The sequence below is a fragment of the Eucalyptus grandis genome, chromosome 3, assembly GCF_016545825.1.
Source record: "Eucalyptus grandis isolate ANBG69807.140 chromosome 3, ASM1654582v1, whole genome shotgun sequence".
In the NCBI taxonomy this organism is placed as follows: Eukaryota; Viridiplantae; Streptophyta; class Magnoliopsida; order Myrtales; family Myrtaceae; genus Eucalyptus; species Eucalyptus grandis.
Window position 1 is genome coordinate 29,227,290 of NC_052614.1, and position 23,358 is coordinate 29,250,647.

At 35.0% G+C, this 23,358-nt stretch overlaps 1 protein-coding gene across 1 annotated transcript; it reads right to left on the reverse strand.

Annotated features, from left to right (window-relative positions):
- Positions 1 to 637: 637 nt before the first annotated feature.
- LOC104439332 (leucine-rich repeat and death domain-containing protein 1) lies at positions 638 to 21,723 on the reverse strand. The gene is made up of 7 exons (XM_039309528.1): positions 21,580 to 21,723; positions 20,772 to 21,197; positions 17,869 to 18,294; positions 3,585 to 4,010; positions 2,777 to 3,202; positions 1,199 to 1,624; positions 638 to 958 (listed from the first exon to the last, which is right to left on the reverse strand). The coding sequence occupies exons 1-7, from the start codon at positions 21,721 to 21,723 to the stop codon at positions 638 to 640; spliced, it is 2,595 nt and encodes an 864-aa protein (XP_039165462.1).
- Positions 21,724 to 23,358: the final 1,635 nt, after the last annotated feature.

Sequence of the window (23,358 nt, forward strand, 5' to 3'; positions counted from 1 at the left end):
AACAAATTCATGCCAATTACTAAATCAAGTTGCTTGGGCCCTAGGCAATGACCTTGCTTGAACGTAGTAGAATTGGGCCACAATTTTTGTGATATTTTGACATATTATTTATTTAATTTTTAATTTTATTGAGACTTCTTCACTAGTTTGATGAATGGCGACAGTGATGACGATGATAGGGATAAGCCAAAACATCCAACATATATTTTCTTTTTTTTTCTTATCGATATGAATATGAGTTTGCTTTCAAAGATTTGGACTTTTGCTCGAACACAAGTTGAGACTGTTGAACTTGAGAGGCTATAGAAATTCCAAAGACATTGAAAAATAGAAATTTAAGTAGTTTGGACTTTCATAATGACTAAGAATGTGGCTATTCTACATCAGATACAATGTTTTGGAATTTGCATTGCGTGGTCAAAATCCAATAATATCATAGGCCCAAAAAGTTCCAACAAAGTTCTAAGAGGCCTAACAGCGTATGTATCCTTTATTCATCAGAAGTAGAGGCCTGCACACATGAAATACTCCATGACCCAAAAAATTAAAGAAAAGGGAACCTCCTAGTATCACGTATCAAATAAAACACGAGCCAACATAATAAGGATTTGCCAATACTATAAGCTTTTTTCAAGTGCTAGAGTGGGAGATCATCACTTCGAGCTACTTGTTTTCCTCTCGCCAAATCTGTCACAAGAGCATCAACATCCCACTCCGTCAGCTCCTTCCAGGTGGATAGATCAGGTAAGCGTAACAAGGGACTACAGTGTTCGATGTAAAGACTTTTCAATGATTCTAGTCTGTCGATACCTCGAATTTCAACCAATCTCAAACAATCCCATACTTTAACGTCCTCAAGATTCTTGAAGTTAGATAAGTTGGAAAGGTCCACAACTTCAAGAAATCTGCAATTGGTAATTGTAAATATCCTCAAATCAGAGGGTAGCTGTCCAACACACTGCAGGTTGTTGCAGTTCTCAAGTTCAAGTTCTTTCAGACAGCAAAAGCAACCCAAATATGAGCTTCTGGTGATAATTGAAAGTTCTAACTTACAATATGGGCCGGACATGAAACTTTTTGGAATCCTGGCACAGATGGGGTATGTAAGGGGAAAACATAATTCCAGATTTCTTAAATTCACTAAGTTGGAGATCTCTGGAGCTTTTTCCGAGACTGTTGAGGACAGACATAGACTTACCAAACTCTCTGGAAGCTTTGGTATATTCTCCATACGAGTTTCTGTTAATTTCAAAATCTGCAAGTATGATAGTCCCACAATATCACTAGGAATCACTTCTAGTTGCCGACAACCCTCTCCATAAATTTCCTCAAGTTTCTCCATCATCCCAATGACATTAGGTAACTTTTTCATGCAACTGCCACCAATCTTCAACACTTTCAAGCTCTTTAGATTGACAATGCTATTTGGCAACTCGACAATGTTTGTGCATGAGACATCCAACTCAACTAAATATTTCAGCATTCTAATCGAGTCAGAAAGTTTCGTAAGCATTTGACATCCACTTAGAATTAATTTTTCTAAGGATAACAATGTAGAGAACTCAGGAGTTTCTTTCAATATTTTGCAGCATGATAGATCAAGAACCTTCAATCTTGTAGCCACCTGTCAAATGATTAGATATATCCAACGAATTTAATTTATATTAGTTTTGCAGGACATAAGCAAATATATAACTAAGCAAGCATTCGACAAAAGTAACTTTATAAATACTCTATACATGCATTCTTATAAGCCAAAACCACTCTTCGTCATCCTTCATTTCTTCCAATGTTGTCCCTAACAACCAATAAAAGAACATGGATCTATTTCTAAATTACCTTAGTATCGAATAATAAAAGTTAGATTATAACCAACATTACTCAGATAAAATGATAACATATAGAATGTTATGGGAAAACATAATTTCAGATTTTTTAGACTTACTAAATTTGAAATCTCCAAACCTTTTGCCAAACTCTGTGAAAACTTCGGTACAACCTCCACACGAGTTTCTATTAATTTTCAAATCTGCAAGGATCTTAGTCCCACAATATCACTAGGAATCACTTCTAGCTGCAGGCAACCCTCTTCATAAATTTCCTCAAGTTTCTCCATCATCCCATAGGCATCAAGTAACTTTTGCATGCAACTACTGTCAATCTTTAACAATTTCAAGCTATTTAAATCGATAATGCTATTTGGCAATTCTACAATACTCTTGCATGAGACCTCCAACTCAACTAAATATTTCAACATTCGGATCGAGTCGGAAAGTTTGTCACCATTTCACACCCCTTTAGAATTAATTTTTCTAAGGATAAAAATGCAAAGAGCTCAAGAGTTTCTTTCAACATTCTGTAGTACGACAGATTAATGACCTTCAATCTTGTAACCACCTATCAAAAGATTATGTTATATCCAACGAGTTTAATTTTTATTAGTTTTGCGGAACATGACAAAGATATCGACTAAGCAAGTATTCCATGAAAGTAACTTTATAAATACTCTGTACATGCATTCCAAACTAAACCAAAACCATTCAACGTCACCCTTCATTTCTTTCAATTTTCTTCCTAACAACTAATAAAAGAATATGGATCTATTTTTAAATTACCCCATCATCGAATAAAAAATAGACAGATTATACCCGAAACTGCTCTCATAAACGATAACATCTACAATTTTATGGGAAAACATAATTTTAGATTTTTTAAACTCACTAAATTGGAGATCTCCCAATCTTTTTTTGAAACATGTGAGGATAGACAGACTTACCAAACTCTGTGGAAGCTTCGGTATATTCTCCACACGAGTTTCCGTTAATTGCAAAATTTGCAAGGATGGTAGTCCCACAATATCACTAGGAATCACTTCTAACTGCCGGCAACCTATTCCATAAATTTTCTCAAGTTTCTCCATCATCCCAATGCAATCAGGTAACTTTTGTATGCCAGTACCATTAACCCTCAGCACTTTCAAGTTCTTTAGATGGACAATGCTATTTGGCAACTCTACAATGTTTGTGCGTGAGACATCCAACTCAACTAAATATTCCAGCATTCCGATTGAGTCGGAAAGTTTTGTAAGCATTGTACACCCCTTTAGAACTAATTCTTCTAAGGATAAAAATGCAGCGAGCTTAAGAGTTTCTTTCAACATTCCGCAATCCGACAGATAAAGGACCTTCAATCTTGTAGTTGCCTATCAAATGATTAGATATATCTAGTGAGTTTAATTTAGATTAGTTTTGCTGGACATAAGCAAATATATTGACTAAGCAAGCATTCAACAAAAGTAACTTTATAAATATTCTCTACATGCATTCCTCACTTAAGCCAAAATTACTCTTCGTCACCCTTCATTTCTTCCAACATTGTCCCCATCAATCGATAAAAGAACACGCATCTTTTTCGGAAGTATCCCGACATTGAATAATAAAAAGACAGAATATAACCAACACTATTCTTATAAATTGTAACTTCTAGAATGTTATGGGAAAACATAATTTTGGATTTTTTAGACTCACTAAATTGGAGATCTACGAATCTTTTTCAAAAACCTATGAGCATAAAAATAGACTTACCAAACTATCTGGACGCTTCGGTACATTCTCCCCACGAGTTTTAACTAATTTCTGCTTTCGGAAGTTCTGTACTTCCGAAATACCATTAGAAGTAGCTTCCAGCTGCCGGCAACCTACTCCATAAATTTCCTCAAGTTTCTCCATCTTCTCAATGACATCAGGTAACTTTTGCATGCAACTACCATTAATATTCAACACTTTCAAGCTCTTTAGATTGACAATGCTACTTGGCAATTCTACAATGCTTGTGCCTGAGACATCCAACTCAACTAAATATTTCAGCATTCCAATCGACTCGGAAAGTTTTGTAAGCATTTCACACCCCTTTAGAATTAAATTTTCTAAGGATAAAAATGCAGATAGCTCAGGAGTTTCTTTCAACATTCTGCATTGCGATAGATCAAGAACCTTCAATCTTGTAGCCACCTGTCAAATGATTAGATATATCCAACGCGTTTAATTTATATTAGTTTTGCATGACATAAGTAAACATATTGACTAAGCAAGCATCAACAAAAGTAACTTTATAAATACTCTATACATACTGCTCTCATAAACGATAAAATCTACAATGTTTTTCGAAAACATAATTTCAGATTTTTAAAAATCACTAAATTGGAGGTCTCCAAATCTTTTTTCTCAAACATGCGAGGGTAGACAGACTTACGAAACAACGAAACTCTGTGGAAGATTCAGTACATTCACCACACGAGTTTCTACTAATTTCAAAATCCGCAAGGATCTTAATCCCACAATATTACTAAGAATCACTTCTAGCTACCTGCAACGTGCTCCATAAATTTTCTCAAGTTTCTCCATCATCCCATAGGTGTCAAGTAAGTTTTGCATGCAACTACCCTCAGTCTTGAACAATTTCAAACTCTTTAAATTCGCAAAGGGATTGGGCAACTCTACAATACTTGTGCGTGAGACCTCAATCTCAATTAAATATTTCAACATTCGGATCGAGTCGGAAACTTTCGTCACCATTTCACACCCCTTTAGAATTAATTTTTCTACGGATAAAAATGCAAAGAGCTCAAAAGTTTCTTTCAACTCTCTGCAATACAACAGATCAATGATCTTCAATCTTGTAACCACCTAACAAATGATTATGTTATATCGAACGAGTTTATTTTTTATTAGTTTTGCGGAGCATGAGCAACCATAGCGACTAAGCAAGTATTCCATGAAAGTAACTTTATAAATACTCTGTACATGCATTCCAAACTTAAGCCAAAACCATTCATCGTCGCCCTTCATTTCTTTCAATGTTGTCCCCAACAAATAAAAGAACACCGATCTATTTTTAAATCACCCCGACATCGAATCATAAATAAACAGATTATACCTAACACTGCTCTCATAAACGATAACATCTACAATTTTATGGGAAAACATAATTTCAGATTTTTTAAACTCACTAAATTGGAGATCTCCCAATCTTTTTTTGAAACATGTGAGGATAGACAGACTTACCAAACTCCGTGGAAGCTTCGGTATATTCTCCACACGAGTTTCCGCTAATTGCAAAATTTGCAAGGATGGCAGTCCGACAATATCAGTAGGAATCACTTCTAGCTGCCGGCAACCTAGTCCATAAATTTTCTCAAGTTTTTCCATCATCCCAATGCAATCAGGTAACTTTTGTATGCCAGTACCGTTAATACTCAACACTTTCAAGCTCTTTAGATTGACAATGCTACTTGGCAATTCTACAATGCTTGTGCCTGAGACATCCAACTCAACTAAATATTTCAGCATTCCGATCGACTCGGAAAGTTTTGTAAGCATTTCACACCCCTTTAGAATTAATTTTTCTAAGGATAGAAATGCAGATAGCTCGGGAGTTTCTTTCAACAATTTGCATTGTGATAGATGAAGAACCTTTAATCTTGTAGCCACCTGTCAAATGATTAGATATGTCCAACGAGTTTAATTTATATTAGTTTTGCAGGACATAAGTAAACATATTGACTAAGCAAGCATTAACAAAAGTAACTTTACTAATACTCTATACATACTGCTCTCATAAACGATAAAATCTACAATGTTTTTGGAAAACATAATTTCAGATTTTTTAAAAATCACTAAATTGGAGGTCTCCAAATCTTTTTTCTGAAACATGTGAGGATAGACAGACTTACGAAACTACGAAACTCTGTGGAAGATTCAGTACATTCACCACACGAGTTTCTACTAATTTCAAAATCCGCAAGGATCTTAGTCCCACAATATCACTAAGAATCACTTCTAGCTACTTGCAATGCTCTCTATAAATTTTCACAAGTTTCTCCATCATCCCATAGGCGTCAACTAACTTTTTCATGCAACTAACCTCAATTGAACAATTTCAACCTCAATCTCAACTAAATATTTCAACATTCAGATCGAGTCGGAAACTTTCGTCATCATTTCACACCCCTTTAGAATTAATTTTTCTACGGATAAAAATGCAAAGTGCTCAAGAGTTGCTTTCAACTCTGTGCAGTACAACAGATCAATGACCTTCAATCTTGTAACCACCTAACAAATGATTTTGTTATATCCAACGAGTTTAATTTTTATTAGTTTTGCGGAGCATGAGCAACCATAGCGAGTAAGCAAGTATTCCATCAAAGTAACTTTATAAATACTCTTTACATGCATTCCAAACTTAAGCCAAAACCATTCATCGTCGCCCTTCATTTCTTTCAATGTTGTCCCCAACAAATAAAAGAACACCGATCTATTTTTAAATCACCCCGACATCGAATCATAAATAAACAGTTATACGACACTTTGCTACGATAAACGATAACATCTACAATTTTATGGGAAAACATAATTTCAGATTTTTTAAACTCACTAAATTGGAGATCTACCAATCTTTTTTTGAAACATGTGAGGATAGACAGACTTACCAAACTCCGTGGAAGCTTCGGTATATTCTCCACACGAGTTTCCGCTAATTGCAAAATTTGCAAGGATGGCAGTCCGACAATATCAGTAGGAATCACTTCTAGCTACCGGCAACCTATTCCATAAATTTTCTCAAGTTTTCCATCATCCCAATGCAATCGGGTAACTTTTGTATGCCAGTACTGTTAATACTCAACACTTTCAAGCTCTTTAGATTGACAATGCTACTTGGCAATTCTACAATGCTTGTGCTCGAGACATCCAACTCAACTAAATATTTCAGCATTCCGATCGACTCGGAAAGTTTTGTAAGCATTTCACACCCCTTTAGAATTAATTTTTCTAAGGATAGAAATGCGAGATAGCTCGGGAGTTTCTTTCAACAATTTGCATTGTGATAGATGAAGAACCTTCAATCTTGTAGCCACCTGTCAAATGATTAGATAAGTCCAACGAGTTTAATTTACATTAGTTTTGCAGGGCATAAGTAAACATATTGACTAAGCAAGCATTAACAAAAGTAACTTTACTAATACTCTATACATACTGCTCTCATAAACGATAAAATCTACAATGTTTTTGGAAAACATAATTTCAGATTTTTAAAAATCACTAAATTGGAGGTTTCCAAATCTTTTTCTCAAACATGCGAGGGTAGACAAAGCTTACGAAACTACGAAACTCTGTGGAAGATTCAGTACATTCACCACACGAGTTTCTACTAATTTCAAAATCCGCAAGGATTTTAGTCCAACAATATCACTAAGAATCACTTCTAGCTATTTGCAATGCTCTTCATAAATTTTCACAAGTTTCTCCATCATCCCATAGGCGTCAACTAACTTTTTGAATGCAACTACCCTCAATTGGACAATTTCAACCTCAATCTCAACTAAATATTTCAACATTCAGATCGAGTCGGAAACTTTCGTCATCATTTCACACCCCTTTAGAATTAATTTTTCTACGGATAAAAATACAAAGAGCTCAAGAGTTTCTTTCAACTCTGTGCAGTACAACAGATCAATGACCTTCAATCTTGTAACCACCTAACAAATGATTTTGTTATATCCAACGAGTTTAATTTTTATTAGTTTTGCGGAGCATGAGCAACCATAGCGAGTAAGCAAGTATTCCATCAAAGTAACTTTATAAATACACTTTACATGCATTCCAAACTTAAGCCAAAACCATTCATCGTCGCCCTTCATTTCTTTCAATGTTGTCCCCAACAAATAAAAGAACACGGACCTATTTTTAAATTACCGTGACTTCCAATAATAAATAAATAGATTATACCCGACACTACTCTCATAAAGGCTAACATCTACAATTTTATGGGAAAACATAATTTCAAATTTTTTAAACTCACTAAATTGGAGATCTCCCAATCTTTTTTTGAAACATGTGAGGATAGACAGACTTACCAAACTCTGTGGAAGCTTCGTATATTCTCCACACGAGTTTCCGTTAATTGCAAAATTTGCAAGGATGGTAGTCCCACAATATCACTAGGAATCACTTCTAACTGCCGGCAACCTATTCCATAAATTTTCTCAAGTTTCTCCATCATCCCAATGCAATCAGGTAACTTTTGTATGCCAGTACCGTTAACCCTCAGCACTTTCAAGTTCTTTAGATGGACAATGCTATTTGGCAACTCTACAATGTTTGTGCGTGAGACATCCAACTCAACTAAATATTCCAGCATTCCGATTGAGTCGGAAAGTTTTGTAAGCATTGTACACCCTTTAGAACTAATTCTTCTAAGGATAGAAATGCAGATAGCTCGGGAGTTTCTTTCAACAATTTGCATTGTGATAGATGAAGAACCTTCAATCTTGTAGGCACCTGTCAAATGATTAGATATGTCCAACGAGTTTAATTTATATTAGTTTTGCAGGACATAAGTAAACATATTGACTAAGCAAGCATTAACAAAAGTAACTTTACTAATACTCTATACATACTGCTCTCATAAACGATAAAATCTACAATGTTTTTGGAAAACATAATTTCAGATTTTTAAAAATCACTAAATTGGAGGTTTCCGAATCTTTTTTCTCAAACATGCGAGGGTAGACAGGCTTACGAAACTACGAAACTCTGTGGAAGATTCAGTACATTCACCACACGAGTTTCTACTAATTTCAAAATCCAAGGATCTTAGTCCAACAATATCACTAAGAATCACTTCTAGCTATTTGCAATGCTCTTCATAAATTTTCACAAGTTTCTCCATCATCCCATAGGCGTCAAGTAACTTTTGCATGCAACTACCCTCAATTGGACAATTTCAACCTCAATCTCAACTAACTATTTCAACATTCAGATCGAGTCGGAAACTTTCGTCATCATTTCACACCCCTCTAGAATTAATTTTTCTACGGATAAAAATACAAAGAGCTCAAGAGTTTCTTTCAACTCTCTGCAGTACAACAGATCAATGACCTTCAATCTTGTAACCACCTAACAAATGATTATGTTATATCCAACGACTTTATTTTGTATTAGTTTTGCGGAGCATGAGCAACCAGAGCGACTAAGCAAGTATTCCATGAAAGTAACTTTATAAATATTCTGTACATGCATTCCAAACTTAAGCCAAAACGACTCATCGTTGCCCTTCATTTCTTTCAATGTTGTCCCCAACAAATAAAAGAACACGAGATCTATTTTTAAATCACCCCGACATCGAATAATAAATAAACAGATTATACCCGACACTACTCTCATAAACGATAACATCTACAATTTTATGGGAAAATAATACTTCAGATTTTTTTTAAACTCACTAAATTGGAGATCTCCCAATCTTTTTTTGAAACATGTGAGGATAGACAGACTTACCAAACTCTGTGGAAGCTTCGGTATATTCTCCACACGAGTTTTCTGTTAATTGCAAAATTTGCAAGGATGGTAGTCCCACAATATCACTAGGAATCACTTCTAGCTGCCGGCAACCTACTCCATAAATTTCCTCAAGTTTCTCCATCATCCTAATGCAATCAGGTAACTTTTGTATGCCAGTACCGTTAACCCTCAACACTTTCAATTTCTTTAGATGGACAATGCTATTTGGCAACTCTACAATGTTTGTGCCTGAGACATCCAACTCAACTAAATATTTCAGCATTCCGATCGACTCGGAAAGTTTTGTAAGCATTTCACACCCCTTTAGAATTAAATATTCTAAGGATAAAAATGCAGATAGCTCAGAAGTTTCTTTCAACATTCTGCATTGCGATAGATCAAGAACCTTCAATCTTGTAGCCACCTGTCAAATGATTAGATATATCCAACGAGTTTAATTATATTAGTTTTGCAGGACATAAGTAAACATATTGACTAAGCAAGCATCAACAAAACTAACTTTATAAATAGTCTATACATATTGCTCTCATAAACGATAAAATCTACAATGTTTTTGGAAAACATAATTTCCGATTTTTAAAAATCACTAAATTGGAGGTTTCCAAATCTTTTTTCTCAAACATGCGAGGGTAGACAGGCTTACGAAACTACGAAACTTTGTGGAAGATTCAGTACATTCACCACACGAATTTCTACTAATTTCAAAATCCGCATGGATCTTAGTCCAACAATATCACTAAGAATCACTTCTAGCTATTTGCAATGCTCTTCATAAATTTTCACAAGTTTCTCCATCATCCCATAGGCGTCAAGTAACTTTTGCATGCAACTACCCTCAATTGGACAATTTCAACCTCAATCTCAACTAAATATTTCAACATTCAGATCGAGTCGGAAACTTTCGTCATCATTTCACACCCCTTTAGAATTAATTTTTCTACGGATAAAAATACAAAGAGCTCAAGAGTTTCTTTCAACTCTCTGCAGTACAACATATCAATGACCTTCAATCTTGTAACCACCTAAAGAATGATTATGTTATATCCAACGACTTTAATTTTTATTAGTTTTGCAGAGCATGAGCAACCAGAGCGACTAAGCAAGTATTCCATGAAAGTAACTTTATAAATACTCTGTACATGCATTCCAAACTTAAGCCAAAACGACTCATCGATGCCCTTCATTTCTTTCAATGTTGTCCCCAACAAATAAAAGAACACAGATCTATTTTTAAATCACCCCGACATCGAATAATAAATAAACATATTATACCCGACACTACTCTCATAAACGATAACATCTACAATTTTATGGGAAAATATAACTTCAGATTTTTTAAACTCACTAAATTGGAGATCTCCCAATCTTTTTTTTGAAACATGTGAGGATAGACAGACTTACCAAGCTCGTGGAAGCTTCGGTATATTCTCCACACGAGTTTCTGTTAATTGCAAAATTTGCAAGGATGGTAGTCCCACAATATCACTAGGAATCACTTCTAGCTGCCGGCAACCTACTCCATAAATTTCCTCAAGTTTCTCCATCATCCCAATGCAATCGGGTAACTTTTGTATGCCGTACCGTTAACCCTCAACACTTTCAATTTCTTTAGATGGACAATGCTATTTGGCAACTCTACAATGTTTGTGCCTGAGACATCCAACTCAACTAAATATTTCAGCATTCCGATCGACTCGGAAAGTTTTGTAAGCATTTCACACCCCTTTAGAATTAAATTTTCTAAGGATAAAAATGCAGATAGCTCGGGAGTTTCTTTCAACATTCTGCATTGCGATAGATCAAGAACCTTCAATCTTGTAGCCACCTGTCAAATGATTAGATATATCCAACGAGTTTAATTTATATTAGTTTTGCAGGACATAAGTAAACATATTGACTAAGCAAGCATCAACAAAACTAACTTTATAAATACTCTATACATATTGCTCTCATAAACGATAAAATCTACAATGTTTTTGGAAAACATAATTTCCGATTTTTAAAAATCACTAAATTGGAGGTTTCCAAATCTTTTTTCTCAAACATGCGAGGGTAGACAGGCTTACGAAACTACGAAACTTTGTGGAAGATTCAGTACATTCACCACACGAATTTCTACTAATTTCAAAATCCGCAAGGATCTTAGTCCAACAATATCACTAAGAATCACTTCTAGCTATTTGCAATGCTCTTCATAAATTTTCACAAGTTTCTCCATCATCCCATAGGCGTCAAGTAACTTTTGCATGCAACTACCCTCAATTGGACAATTTCAACCTCAATCTCAACTAAATATTTCAACATTCAGATCGAGTCGGAAACTTTCGTCATCATTTCACACCCCTTTAGAATTAATTTTTCTACGGATAAAAATACAAAGAGCTCAAGAGTTTCTTTCAACTCTCTGCAGTACAACATATCAATGACCTTCAATCTTGTAACCACCTAAAGAATGATTATGTTATATCCAACGACTTTAATTTTTATTAGTTTTGCGAGCATGAGCAACCCCGAGCGACTAAGCAAGTATTCCATGAAAGTAACTTTATAAATACTCTGTACATGCATTCCAAACTTAAGCCAAAACGACTCATCGATGCCCTTCATTTCTTTCAATGTTGTCCCCAACAAATAAAAGAACACAGATCTATTTTTAAATCACCCCGACATCGAATAATAAATAAACATATTATACCCGACACTACTCTCATAAACGATAACATCTACAATTTTATGGGAAAATATAACTTCAGATTTTTTAAACTCACTAAATTGGAGATCTCCCAATCTTTTTTTGAAACATGTGAGGATAGACAGACTTACCAAGCTCTGTGGAAGCTTCGGTATATTCTCCACACGAGTTTCTGTTAATTGCAAAATTTGCAAGGATGGTAGTCCCACAATATCACTAGGAATCACTTCTAGCTGCCGGCAACCTACTCCATAAATTTCCTCAAGTTTCTCCATCATCCCAATGCAATCGGGTAACTTTTGTATGCCGGTACCGTTAACCCTCAACACTTTCAATTTCTTTAGATGGACAATGCTATTTGGCAACTCTACAATGTTTGTGCCTGAGACATCCAACTCAACTAAATATTTCAGCATTCCGATCGACTCGGAAAGTTTTGTAAGCATTTCACACCCCTTTAGAATTAAATTTTCTAAGGATAAAAATGCAGATAGCTCAGGAGTTTCTTTCAACATTCTGCATTGCGATAGATCAAGAACCTTCAATCTTGTAGCCACCTGTCAAATGATTAGATATATCCAACGAGTTTAATTTATATTAGTTTTGCAGGACATAAGTAAACATATTGACTAAGCAAGCATCAACAAAACTAACTTTATAAATACTCTATACATATTGCTCTCATAAACGATAAAATCTACAATGTTTTTGGAAAACATAATTTCCGATTTTTAAAAATCACTAAATTGGAGGTTTCCAAATCTTTTTTCTCAAACATGCGAGGGTAGACAGACTTACGAAACTACGAAACTCTGTGGAAGATTCAGTACATTCACCACACGAGTTTCTACTAATTTCAAAATCCGCAAGGATCTTAGTCCCACAATATCACTAAGAATCACTTCTAGCTATTTGCAATGCTCTTCATAACTTTTCACAAGTTTCTCCATTATCCCATAGGCGTCAAGTAACTTTTGCATGCAACTACCCTGAATTGGACAATTTCAACCTCAATCTCAACTAAATATTTCAACATTCAGATCGAGTCGGAAACTTTCGTCATCATTTCACACCCCTTTAGAATTAATTTTTCTACGGATAAAAATACAAAGAGCTCAAGAGTTTCTTTCAACTCTCTGCAGTACAACATATCAATGACCTTCAATCTTGTAACCACCTAACAAATGATTATGTTATATCCAACGACTTTAATTTTTATTAGTTTTGCGGAGCATGAGCAACCAGAGCGACTAAGCAAGTATTCCATGAAAGTAACTTTATAAATACTCTGTACATGCATTCCAAACTTAAGCCAAAAGGACTCATCGTTGCCCTTCATTTCTTTCAATGTTGTCCCCAACAAATAAAAGAACACAGATCTATTTTTAAATCACCCCGACATCGAATAATAAATAAACAGATTATACCCGACACTACTCTCATAAACGATAACATCTACAATTTTATGGGAAAATAATACTTCAGATTTTTTAAACTCACTAAATTGGAGATCTCCCAATCTTTTTTTGAAACATGTGAGGATAGACGGACTTACCAAACTCGTGGAAGCTTCGGTATATTCTCCACACGAGTTTCTGTTAATTGCAAAATTTGCAAGGATGGTAGTCCCACAATATCACTAGGAATCACTTCTAGCTGCCGGCAACCTACTCCATAAATTTCCTCAAGTTTCTCCATCATCCCAATGCAATCAGGTAACTTTTGTATGCCAGTACCGTTAACCCTCAACATTTTCAATTTCTTTAGATGGACAATGCTATTTGGCAACTCTACAATGTTTGTGCCTGAGACATCTAACTCAACTAAATATTTCAGCATTCCGATCGACTCGGAAAGTTTTGTAAGCATTTCACACCCCTTTAGAATTAAATTTTCTAAGGATAAAAATGCAGATAGCTCAGGAGTTTCTTTCAACATTCTGCATTGCGATAGATCAAGAACCTTCAATCTTGTAGCCACCTGTCAAATGATTAGATATATCCAACGAGTTTAATTTATATTAGTTTTGCAGGACATAAGTAAACATATTGACTAAGCAAGCATCAACAAAACTAACTTTATAAATACTCTATACATATTGCTCTCATAAACGATAAAATCTACAATGTTTTTGGAAAACATAATTTCCGATTTTTAAAAATCACTAAATTGGAGGTTTCCAAATCTTTTTTCTCAAACATGCGAGGGTAGACAGACTTACGAAACTACGAAACTCTGTGGAAGATTCAGTACATTCACCACACGAGTTTCTACTAATTTCAAAATCCGCAAGGATCTTAGTCCCACAATATCACTAAGAATCACTTCTAGCTATTTGCAATGCTCTTCATAACTTTTCACAAGTTTCTCCATTATCCCATAGGCGTCAAGTAACTTTTGCATGCAACTACCCTGAATTGGACAATTTCAACCTCAATCTCAACTAAATATTTCAACAATCAGATCGAGTCGGAAACTTTCGTCATCATTTCACACCCCTTTAGAATTAATTTTCTACGGATAAAAATACAAAGAGCTCAAGAGTTTCTTTCAACTCTCTGCAGTACAACATATCAATGACCTTCAATCTTGTAACCACCTAACAAATGATTATGTTATATCCAACGACTTTAATTTTTATTAGTTTTGCGGAGCATGAGCAACCAGAGCGACTAAGCAAGTATTCCATGAAAGTAACTTTATAAATACTCTGTACATGCATTCCAAACTTAAGCCAAAAGGACTCATCGTTGCCCTTCATTTCTTTCAATGTTGTCCCCAACAAATAAAAGAACACAGATCTATTTTTAAATCACCCCGACATCGAATAATAAATAAACAGATTATACCCGACACTACTCTCATAAACGATAACATCTACAATTTTATGGGAAAATAATACTTCAGATTTTTAAACTCACTAAATTGGAGATCTCCCAATCTTTTTTGAAACATGTGAGGATAGACAGACTTACCAAACTCTGTGGAAGCTTCGGTATATTCTCCACACGAGTTTCTGTTAATTGCAAAATTTGCAAGGATGGTAGTCCCACAATATCACTAGGAATCACTTCTAGCTGCCGGCAACCTACTCCATAAATTTCCTCAAGTTTCTCCATCATCCCAATGCAATCGGGTAACTTTTGTATGCCAAGTACCGTTAACCCTCAACACTTTCAATTTCTTTAGATGGACAATGCTATTTGGCAACTCTACAATGTTTGTGCCTGAGACATCCAACTCAACTAAATATTTCAGCATTCCGATCGACTCGGAAAGTTTTGTGAACATTTAACACCCCTTTAGAATTAAATATTCTAAGGATAAAAATGCAGATAGCTCAGGAGTTTCTTTCAACATTCTGCATTGCGATAGATCAAGAACCTTCAATCTTGTAGCCACTGTCAAATGATTAGATATATCCAACGAGTTTAATTTATATTAGTTTTGCAGGACATAAGTAAACATATTGACTAAGCAAGCATCAACAAAACTAACTTTATAAATAGTCTATACATATTGCTCTCATAAACGATAAAATCTACAATGTTTTTGGAAAACAGAATTTCAGATTTTTAAAAATCACTAAATTGGAGGTTTCCAAATCTTTTTTCTCAAACATGCGAGGGTAGACAGACTTACGAAACTACGAAACTCTGTGGAAGATTCAGTACATTCACCACACGAGTTTCTACTAATTTCAAAATCCGCAAGGATCTTAGTCCCACAATATCACTAAGAATCACTTCTAGCTATTTGCAATGCTCTTCATAAATTTTCACAAGTTTCTCCATCATCCCATAGGCGTCAAGTAACTTTTGCATGCAACTACCCTCAATTAGACAATTTCAACCTCAATCTCAACTAAATATTTCAACATTCAGATCGAGTCGGAAACTTTCGTCATCATTTCACACCCCTTAGAATTAATTTTTCTACGGATAAAAATACAAAGTGCTCAAGAGTTTCTTTCAACTCTCTGCAGTACAACATATCAATGACCTTCAATCTTGTAACCACCTAACAAATGATTATGTTATATCCAACGACTTTAATTTTTATTAGTTTTGCGGAGCATGAGCAACCAGAGCGACTAAGCAAGTATTGCATGAAAGTAACTTTATAAATACTCTGTAAATGCATTCCAAACTTAAGCCAAAAGGACTCATCGTTGCCCTTCATTTCTTTCAATGCTGTCCCCAACAAATAAAAGAACACAGGTCTATTTTTAAATCACCCCGACATCGAATAATAAATAAACAGATTATACCCGACACTACTTTCATAAACGATAACATCTATAATTTTATGGGAAAATAATACTTCAGATTTTTTAAACTCACTAAATTGGAGATCTCCCAATCTTTTTTTGAAACATGTGAGGATAGACAGACTTACCAAACTCTGTGGAAGCTTCGGTATATTCTCCACACGAGTTTCTGTTAATTGCAAAATTTGCAAGGATGGTAGTCCCACAATATCACTAGGAATCACTTCTAGCTGCCGGCAACCTACTCCATAAATTTCCTCAAGTTTCTCCATCATCCCAATGCAATCAGGTAACTTTTGTATGCCAGTCAGTTAACCCTCAACACTTTCAATTTCTTTAGATGGACAATGCTATTTGGCAACTCTACAATGTTTGTGCTTGAGACATCCAACTCAACTGAATATTTCAGCATTCCGATCGACTCGGAAAGTTTTGTAAGCATTTCACACCCCTTTAGAATTAAATTTTCTAAGGATAAAAATGCAGGTAGCTCAGGAGTTTCTTTCAACATTCTGCATTGCGATAGATCAAGAACCTTCAATCTTGTAGCCACCTGTGAAATGATTAGATATATCCAACGAGTTTAATTTATATTAGTTTTGCAGGACATAAGTAAACATATTGACTAAGCAAGCATCAACAAAACTAACTTTATAAATAGTCTATACATATTGCTCTCATAAACGATAAAATCTACAATGTTTTTGGAAAACATAATTTCAGATTTTTAAAAATCACTAAATTGGAGGTTTCCAAATCTTTTTTCTCAAACATGCGAGGGTAGACAGACTTACGAAACTACGAAACTCTGTGGAAGATTCAGTACATTCACCACACGAGTTTCTACTAATTTCAAAATCCGCAAGGATCTTAGTCCCACAATATCACTAAGAATCACTTCTAGCTATTTGCAATGCTCTTCATAAATTTTCACAAGTTTCTCCATCATCCCATAGGCGTCAACTTTTGCATGCAACTACCCTCAATTGGACAATTTCAACCTCAATCTCAACTAAATATTTCAACATTCAGATCGAGTCGGAAACTTTCGTCATCATTTCACACCCCTTTAGAATTAATTTTTCTACGGATAAAAATGCAAAGAGCTCAAGAGTTTCTTTCAACTCTCTGCAGTACAACATATCAATGACCTTCAATCTTGTAACCACCTAACAAATGATTATGTTATATCCAACGACTTTAATTTTTATTAGTTTTGCGGAGCATGAGCAACCGGAGCGACTAAGCAAGTATTCCATGAAAGTAACTTTATAAATACTCTGTACATGCATTCCAAACTTAAGCCAAAAGGACTCATCTTTGCCCTTCATTTCTTTCAATGTTGTCCCCAACAAATAAAAGAACACAGATCTATTTTTAAATCACCCCGACATCGAATAATAAATAAACAGATTATACCCGACACTACTCTCATAAACGATAACATCTACAATTTTATGGGAAAATAATACTTCAGATTTTTTTAACTCACTAAATTGGAGATCTCCCAATCTTTTTTTGAAACATGTGAGGATAGACAGACTTACCAAACTCTGTGGAAGCTTCGGTATATTCTCCACACGAGTTTCTGTTAATTGCAAAATTTGCAAGGATGGTAGTCCCACAATATCACTAGGAATCACTTCTAGCTGCCGGCAACCTACTCCATAAATTTCCTCAAGTTTCTCCATCATCCCAATGCAATCAGGTAACTTTTGTATGCCAGTACCGTTAACCCTCAACACTTTCAATTTCTTTAGATGGACAATGCTATTTGGCAACTCTACAATGTTTGTGCCTGAGACATCCAACTCAACTAAATATTTCAGCATTCCGATCGACTCGGAAAGTTTTGTAAGCATTTCACACCCCTTTAGAATTAAATTTTCTAAGGATAAAAATGCAGATAGCTCAGGAGTTTCTTTCAACATTCTGCATTGCGATAGATCAAGAACCTTCAATCTTGTAGCCACCTGTCAAATGATTAGATATATCCAACGAGTTTAATTTATATTAGTTTTGCAGGACATAAGTAAACATATTGACTAAGCAAGCATCAACAAAACTAACTTTATAAATACTATATACATATTGCTCTCATAAACGATAAAATCTACAATGTTTTTGGAAAACATAATTTCAGATTTTTAAAAATCACTAAATTGGAGGTTTCCAAGTCTTTTTTCTCAAACATGCGAGGGTAGACAGACTTACGAAACTACGAAACTCTGTGGAAGATTTAGTACATTCACCACACGAGTTTCTACTAATTTCAAAATCCGCAAGGATCTTAGTCCCACAATATCACTAAGAATCACTTCTAGCTATTTGCAATGCTCTTCATAAATTTTCACAAGTTTCTCCATTATCCCATAGGCGTCAAGTAACTTTTGCATGCAACTACCCTCAATTGGACAATTTCAACCTCAATCTCAACTAAATATTTCAACATTCAGATCGAGTCGGAAACTTTCGTCATCATTTCACACCCCTTTAGAATTAATTTTTCTACGGATAAAAATACAAAGAGCTCAAGAGTTTCTTTCAACTCTCTGCAGTACAACATATCAATGACCTTCAATCTTGTAACCACCTAACAAATGATTATGTTATATCCAACGACTTTAATTTTTATTAGTTTTGCGGAGCATGAGCAACCAGAGCGACTAAGCAAGTATTCCATGAAAGTAACTTTATAAATACTCTGTACATGCATTCCAAACTTAAGCCAAAACGACTCATCGATGCCCTTCATTTCTTTCAATGTTGTCCCCAACAAATAAAAGAACACAGATCTATTTTTAAATCACCCCGACATCGAATAATAAATAAACATATTATACCCGACACTACTCTCATAAACGATAACATCTACAATTTTATGGGAAAATATAACTTCAGATTTTTTAAACTCACTAAATTGGAGATCTCCAAATCTTTTTTTGAAACATGTGAGGATAGACAGACTTACCAAACTCTGTGGAAGCTTCGGTATATTCTCCACACGAGTTTCTGTTAATTGCAAAATTTGCAAGGATGGTAGTCCCACAATATCACTAGGAATCACTTCTAGCTGCCGGCAACCTACTCCATAAATTTCCTCAAGTTTCTCCATCATCCCAATGCAATCGAGTAACTTTTGTATGCCAGTACCGTTAACCCTCAACATTTTCAATTTCTTTAGATGGACAATGCTATTTGGCAACTCTACAATGTTTGTGCCTGAGACATCTAACTCAACTAAATATTTCAGCATTCCGATCGACTCGGAAAGTTTTGTAAGCATTTCACACCCCTTTAGAATTAAATTTTCTAAGGATAAAAATGTAGATAGCTCGGGAGTTTCTTTCAACATTCTGCATTGCGATAGATCAAGAACCTTCAATCTTGTAGCCACCTGTCAAATGATTAGATATATCCAACGAGTTTAATTTATATTAGTTTTGCAGGACATAAGTAAACATATTGACTAAGCAAGCATCAACAAAACTAACTTTATAAATACTCTATACATATTGCTCTCATAAACGATAAAATCTACAATGTTTTTGGAAAACATAATTTCAGATTTTTAAAAATCACTAAATTGGAGGTTTCCAAATCTTTTTTCTCAAACATGCGAGGGTAGACAGACTTACGAAACTACAAAACTCTGTGGAAGATTCAGTACATTCACCACACGAGTTTCTACTAATTTCAAAATCCGCAAGGATCTTAGTCCCACAATATCACTAAGAATCACTTCTAGCTACCTGCAACGCTCTCCATAAATTTTCACAAGTTTCTCCATCATCCCATAGGCGTCAACTAACTTTTGCATGCAACTACCCTCAATTTTGAACAATTTCAGGCTCTTTAAATTCTTAATGCTATTTTGCAACTCTACAATACTTGTGCGTGAGAGCTCAATCTAAACTAAACATTTCAAAATTCGGATCGAGTCAGAAACTTTCGTCACCATTTCACACCCCTTTAGAATTAATTTTTCTACGGATAAGAATGCAAAGAGCTCAAGAGTTTCTTTCAACTCTCTGCAGTACAATAGATCAATGACCTTCAATCTTGTAACCACCTAACAAATGATTATGTTATATCAAACGAGTTTAATTTTTATTAGTTTTGCGGAGCATGAGCAACCATAGCGACTAAGCAAGTATTCCATGAAAGTAACTTTATAAATACTCTGTACATGCATTCCAAACTTAAGCCAAAACCACTCATCGTCGCGCTTCATTTCTTTCAATGTTGTCCCCAACAAATAAAAGAACACGGACCTATTTTTAAATTACACTGACTTCCAATAATAAATAAACAGATTATACCCGACACTGCTCTCATAAAGGCTAACATCTACAATTTTATGGGAAAACATAATTTCAAATTTTTTAAACTCACTAAATTGGAGATCTCCCAATCTTTTTTTGAAAGATGTGAGGATAGACAGACTTACCAAACTCTGTGGAAGTTTCGATATATTCTCCACAAGAGTTTCCGTTAATTGCAAAATTTGCAAGGATGGAAGTCCCACAATATCACTAGGAATTACTTCTAGCTGCCGGCAAGCTAGTCCATAAATTTTCTCAAGTGTCTCCATCATCCCAATGCAATCAGGTAACTTTTGTATGCCAGTACCGTTAACCCTCAACACTTTCAAGTTCTTTAGATGGACAATGCTATCTGGCAACTCTACAATGTTTGTGCGTGAGACATCCAACTCAACTAAATATTCCAGCATTCCGATTGAGTCGGAAAGTGTTGTAAGCATTGTACACCCCTTTAGAACTAGTTCTTCTAAGGATAAAAATGCAGCGAGCTTAAGAGTTTCTTTCAACATTCCGCAATCCGACAGATAAAGGACCTTCAATCTTGTAGTTGCCTGTCAAATGATTAGATATATCTAGTGAGTTTAATTTAGATTAGTTTTGCTGGACATAAGCAAATATATGGACTAAGCAATCATTCAACAAAAGTAACTTTATAAATATTCTCTACATGCATTCCTCACTTAAGCCAAAATTACTCTTCGTCACCCTTCATTTCTTCCAACATTGTCCCCATCAATCGATAAAAGAACACGCATCTTTTGAAATTATCCCGACATTGAATAATAAAAAGACAGAATATAACCAACACTATTCTTATAAATTGTAACTTCTAGAATGTTATGGGAAAATATAATTTTGGATTTTTTTTAGACTCACTAAATTGGAGATCTACGAATCTTTTTCAAAAACCTATGAGCATAAAAATAGACTTACCAAACTCTTTGGATGCTTCGGTACATTCTCCCCACGAGTTTTAACTAATTTCTGCTTTCGGAAGTTCTGTACTTCCGACATACCATTAGAAGTAGCTTTCAGCTGCCGGCAACCTACTCCATAAATTTCCTCAAGTTTCTCCATCTTCTCAATGACATCGGGTAACTTTTGCATGCAACTACCGTTAATATTCAACACTTTCAAGCTCTTTAGATTGACAATGCTACTTGGCAATTCTTCAATGCTTGTGCATGAGACATCCAACTCAACTAAATATTTCAGCATTCCGATCGACTCGGAAAGTTTTGTAAGCATTTCACACCCCTTTAGAATTAATTTTTCTAAGGATAAAAATGGAGATAGCTCAGGAGTTTCTTTCAACCTTCTGCATTGCGATAGATGAAGAACCTTCAATCTTGTAGCCACCTGTTAAATGATTTGATATGTCCAACGAGTTTAATTTATATTAGTTTTGCAGGACATAAGTAAATATATTGACTAAGCAAGCATTAACAAAAGTAACTTTACTAATACTCTATACATCTTCGCTATCATAAACGATAAAATCTACAATGTTTTTGCAAAACATAATTTCAGATTTTTTAAAATCACTAAATTGGAGGTCTCCAAATCTTTTTTCTCAAACATGTGAGGGTAGACAGACTTACGAAACTACGAAACTCTGTGGATGTTTCAGTACATTCACCACACGAGGTTCTACTAATTTCAAAATCTGCAAGGATCTTAGTCCCACAATATCACTAAGAATCACTTCTAGCCACTTGCAATGCTCTCCATAAATTTTCACAAGTTTCTCCATCATCCCATAGGCGTCAAGTAACTTTTGCATGCAACTACCCTCAATTGAACAATTTCAACCTCAATCCCAACTAAATATTTCAACATTCAGATCGAGTCGGAAACTTTCGTCATCATTTCACACCCCTTTAGAATTAATTTTTCTACGGATAAAAATGCAAAGAGCTCAAGAGTTTCTTTCAACTCTCTGCAGTACAACAGATCAATGACCTTCAATCTTATAACCACCTAACAAATGATTATGTTATATCCAACGAGTTTAATTTTTATTAGTTTTGCGGAGTATGAGCAAGCGACTAAGCAAGTATTCCATGAAAGTAACTTTATAAATACTCTGTACATGCATTCCAAACTTAAGCCAAAACCATTCATCGTCGCGCTACATTTCTTTCAATGTTGTCCCCAACAAATAAAAGAACACGGATCTATTTTTAAATGACCTCGACATCGAATAATAAATAAACAGATTATACCCGACACTGCTCTCATAAACGATAACATCTACAAATTTATGGGAAAACATAATTTCAGATTTTTTAAACTCACTAAATTGGAGATCTCCCAATCTTTTTTGAAACATGTGAGGATAGACAGACTTACCAAACTCTGTGGAAGCTTCGGTATATTCTCCACACGAGTTTCCGTTAATTGCAAAATTTGCAAGGATGGTAGTCCCACAATATCACTAGGAATCACTTCTAGCTGCCGGCAACCTAGTCCATAAATTTTCTCAAGTTTCTCCATCATCCCAATGCAATCAGGTAACTTTTGTATGCCAGTACCGTTAACCCTCAACACTTTCAAGTTCTTTAGATGGACAATGCTATTTGGCAACTCTACAATGCTTGTGCGAGAAACATCCAACTCAACTAAATATTTTAGCATTTCGATCGAATAGGAAAGTTTTGTAAGCATTTCACACCCCTTTAAAATTAGTTTTTCTAAGGATAAAAATGCAGA

Excerpts from the sequence above, each read along its gene's own strand:
- LOC104439332 (XM_039309528.1), bottom strand. The coding sequence starts at position 21,723 with ATGGAGAAACTTGAGGAAATTTATGGAGTAGGTTGCCGGCAGCTGAAA. Across the intron at positions 21,198-21,579 it reads CGAAGCATCCAAAGAGTTTG|GCAACTACAAGATTGAAGGT; the intron begins GTAAGTCTATTT and ends ATCATTTGACAG. Across the intron at positions 959-1,198 it reads CAAAGCTTCCAGAGAGTTTG|TGTGTTGGACAGCTACCCTC; the intron begins GTAAGTCTATGT and ends AACAACCTGCAG.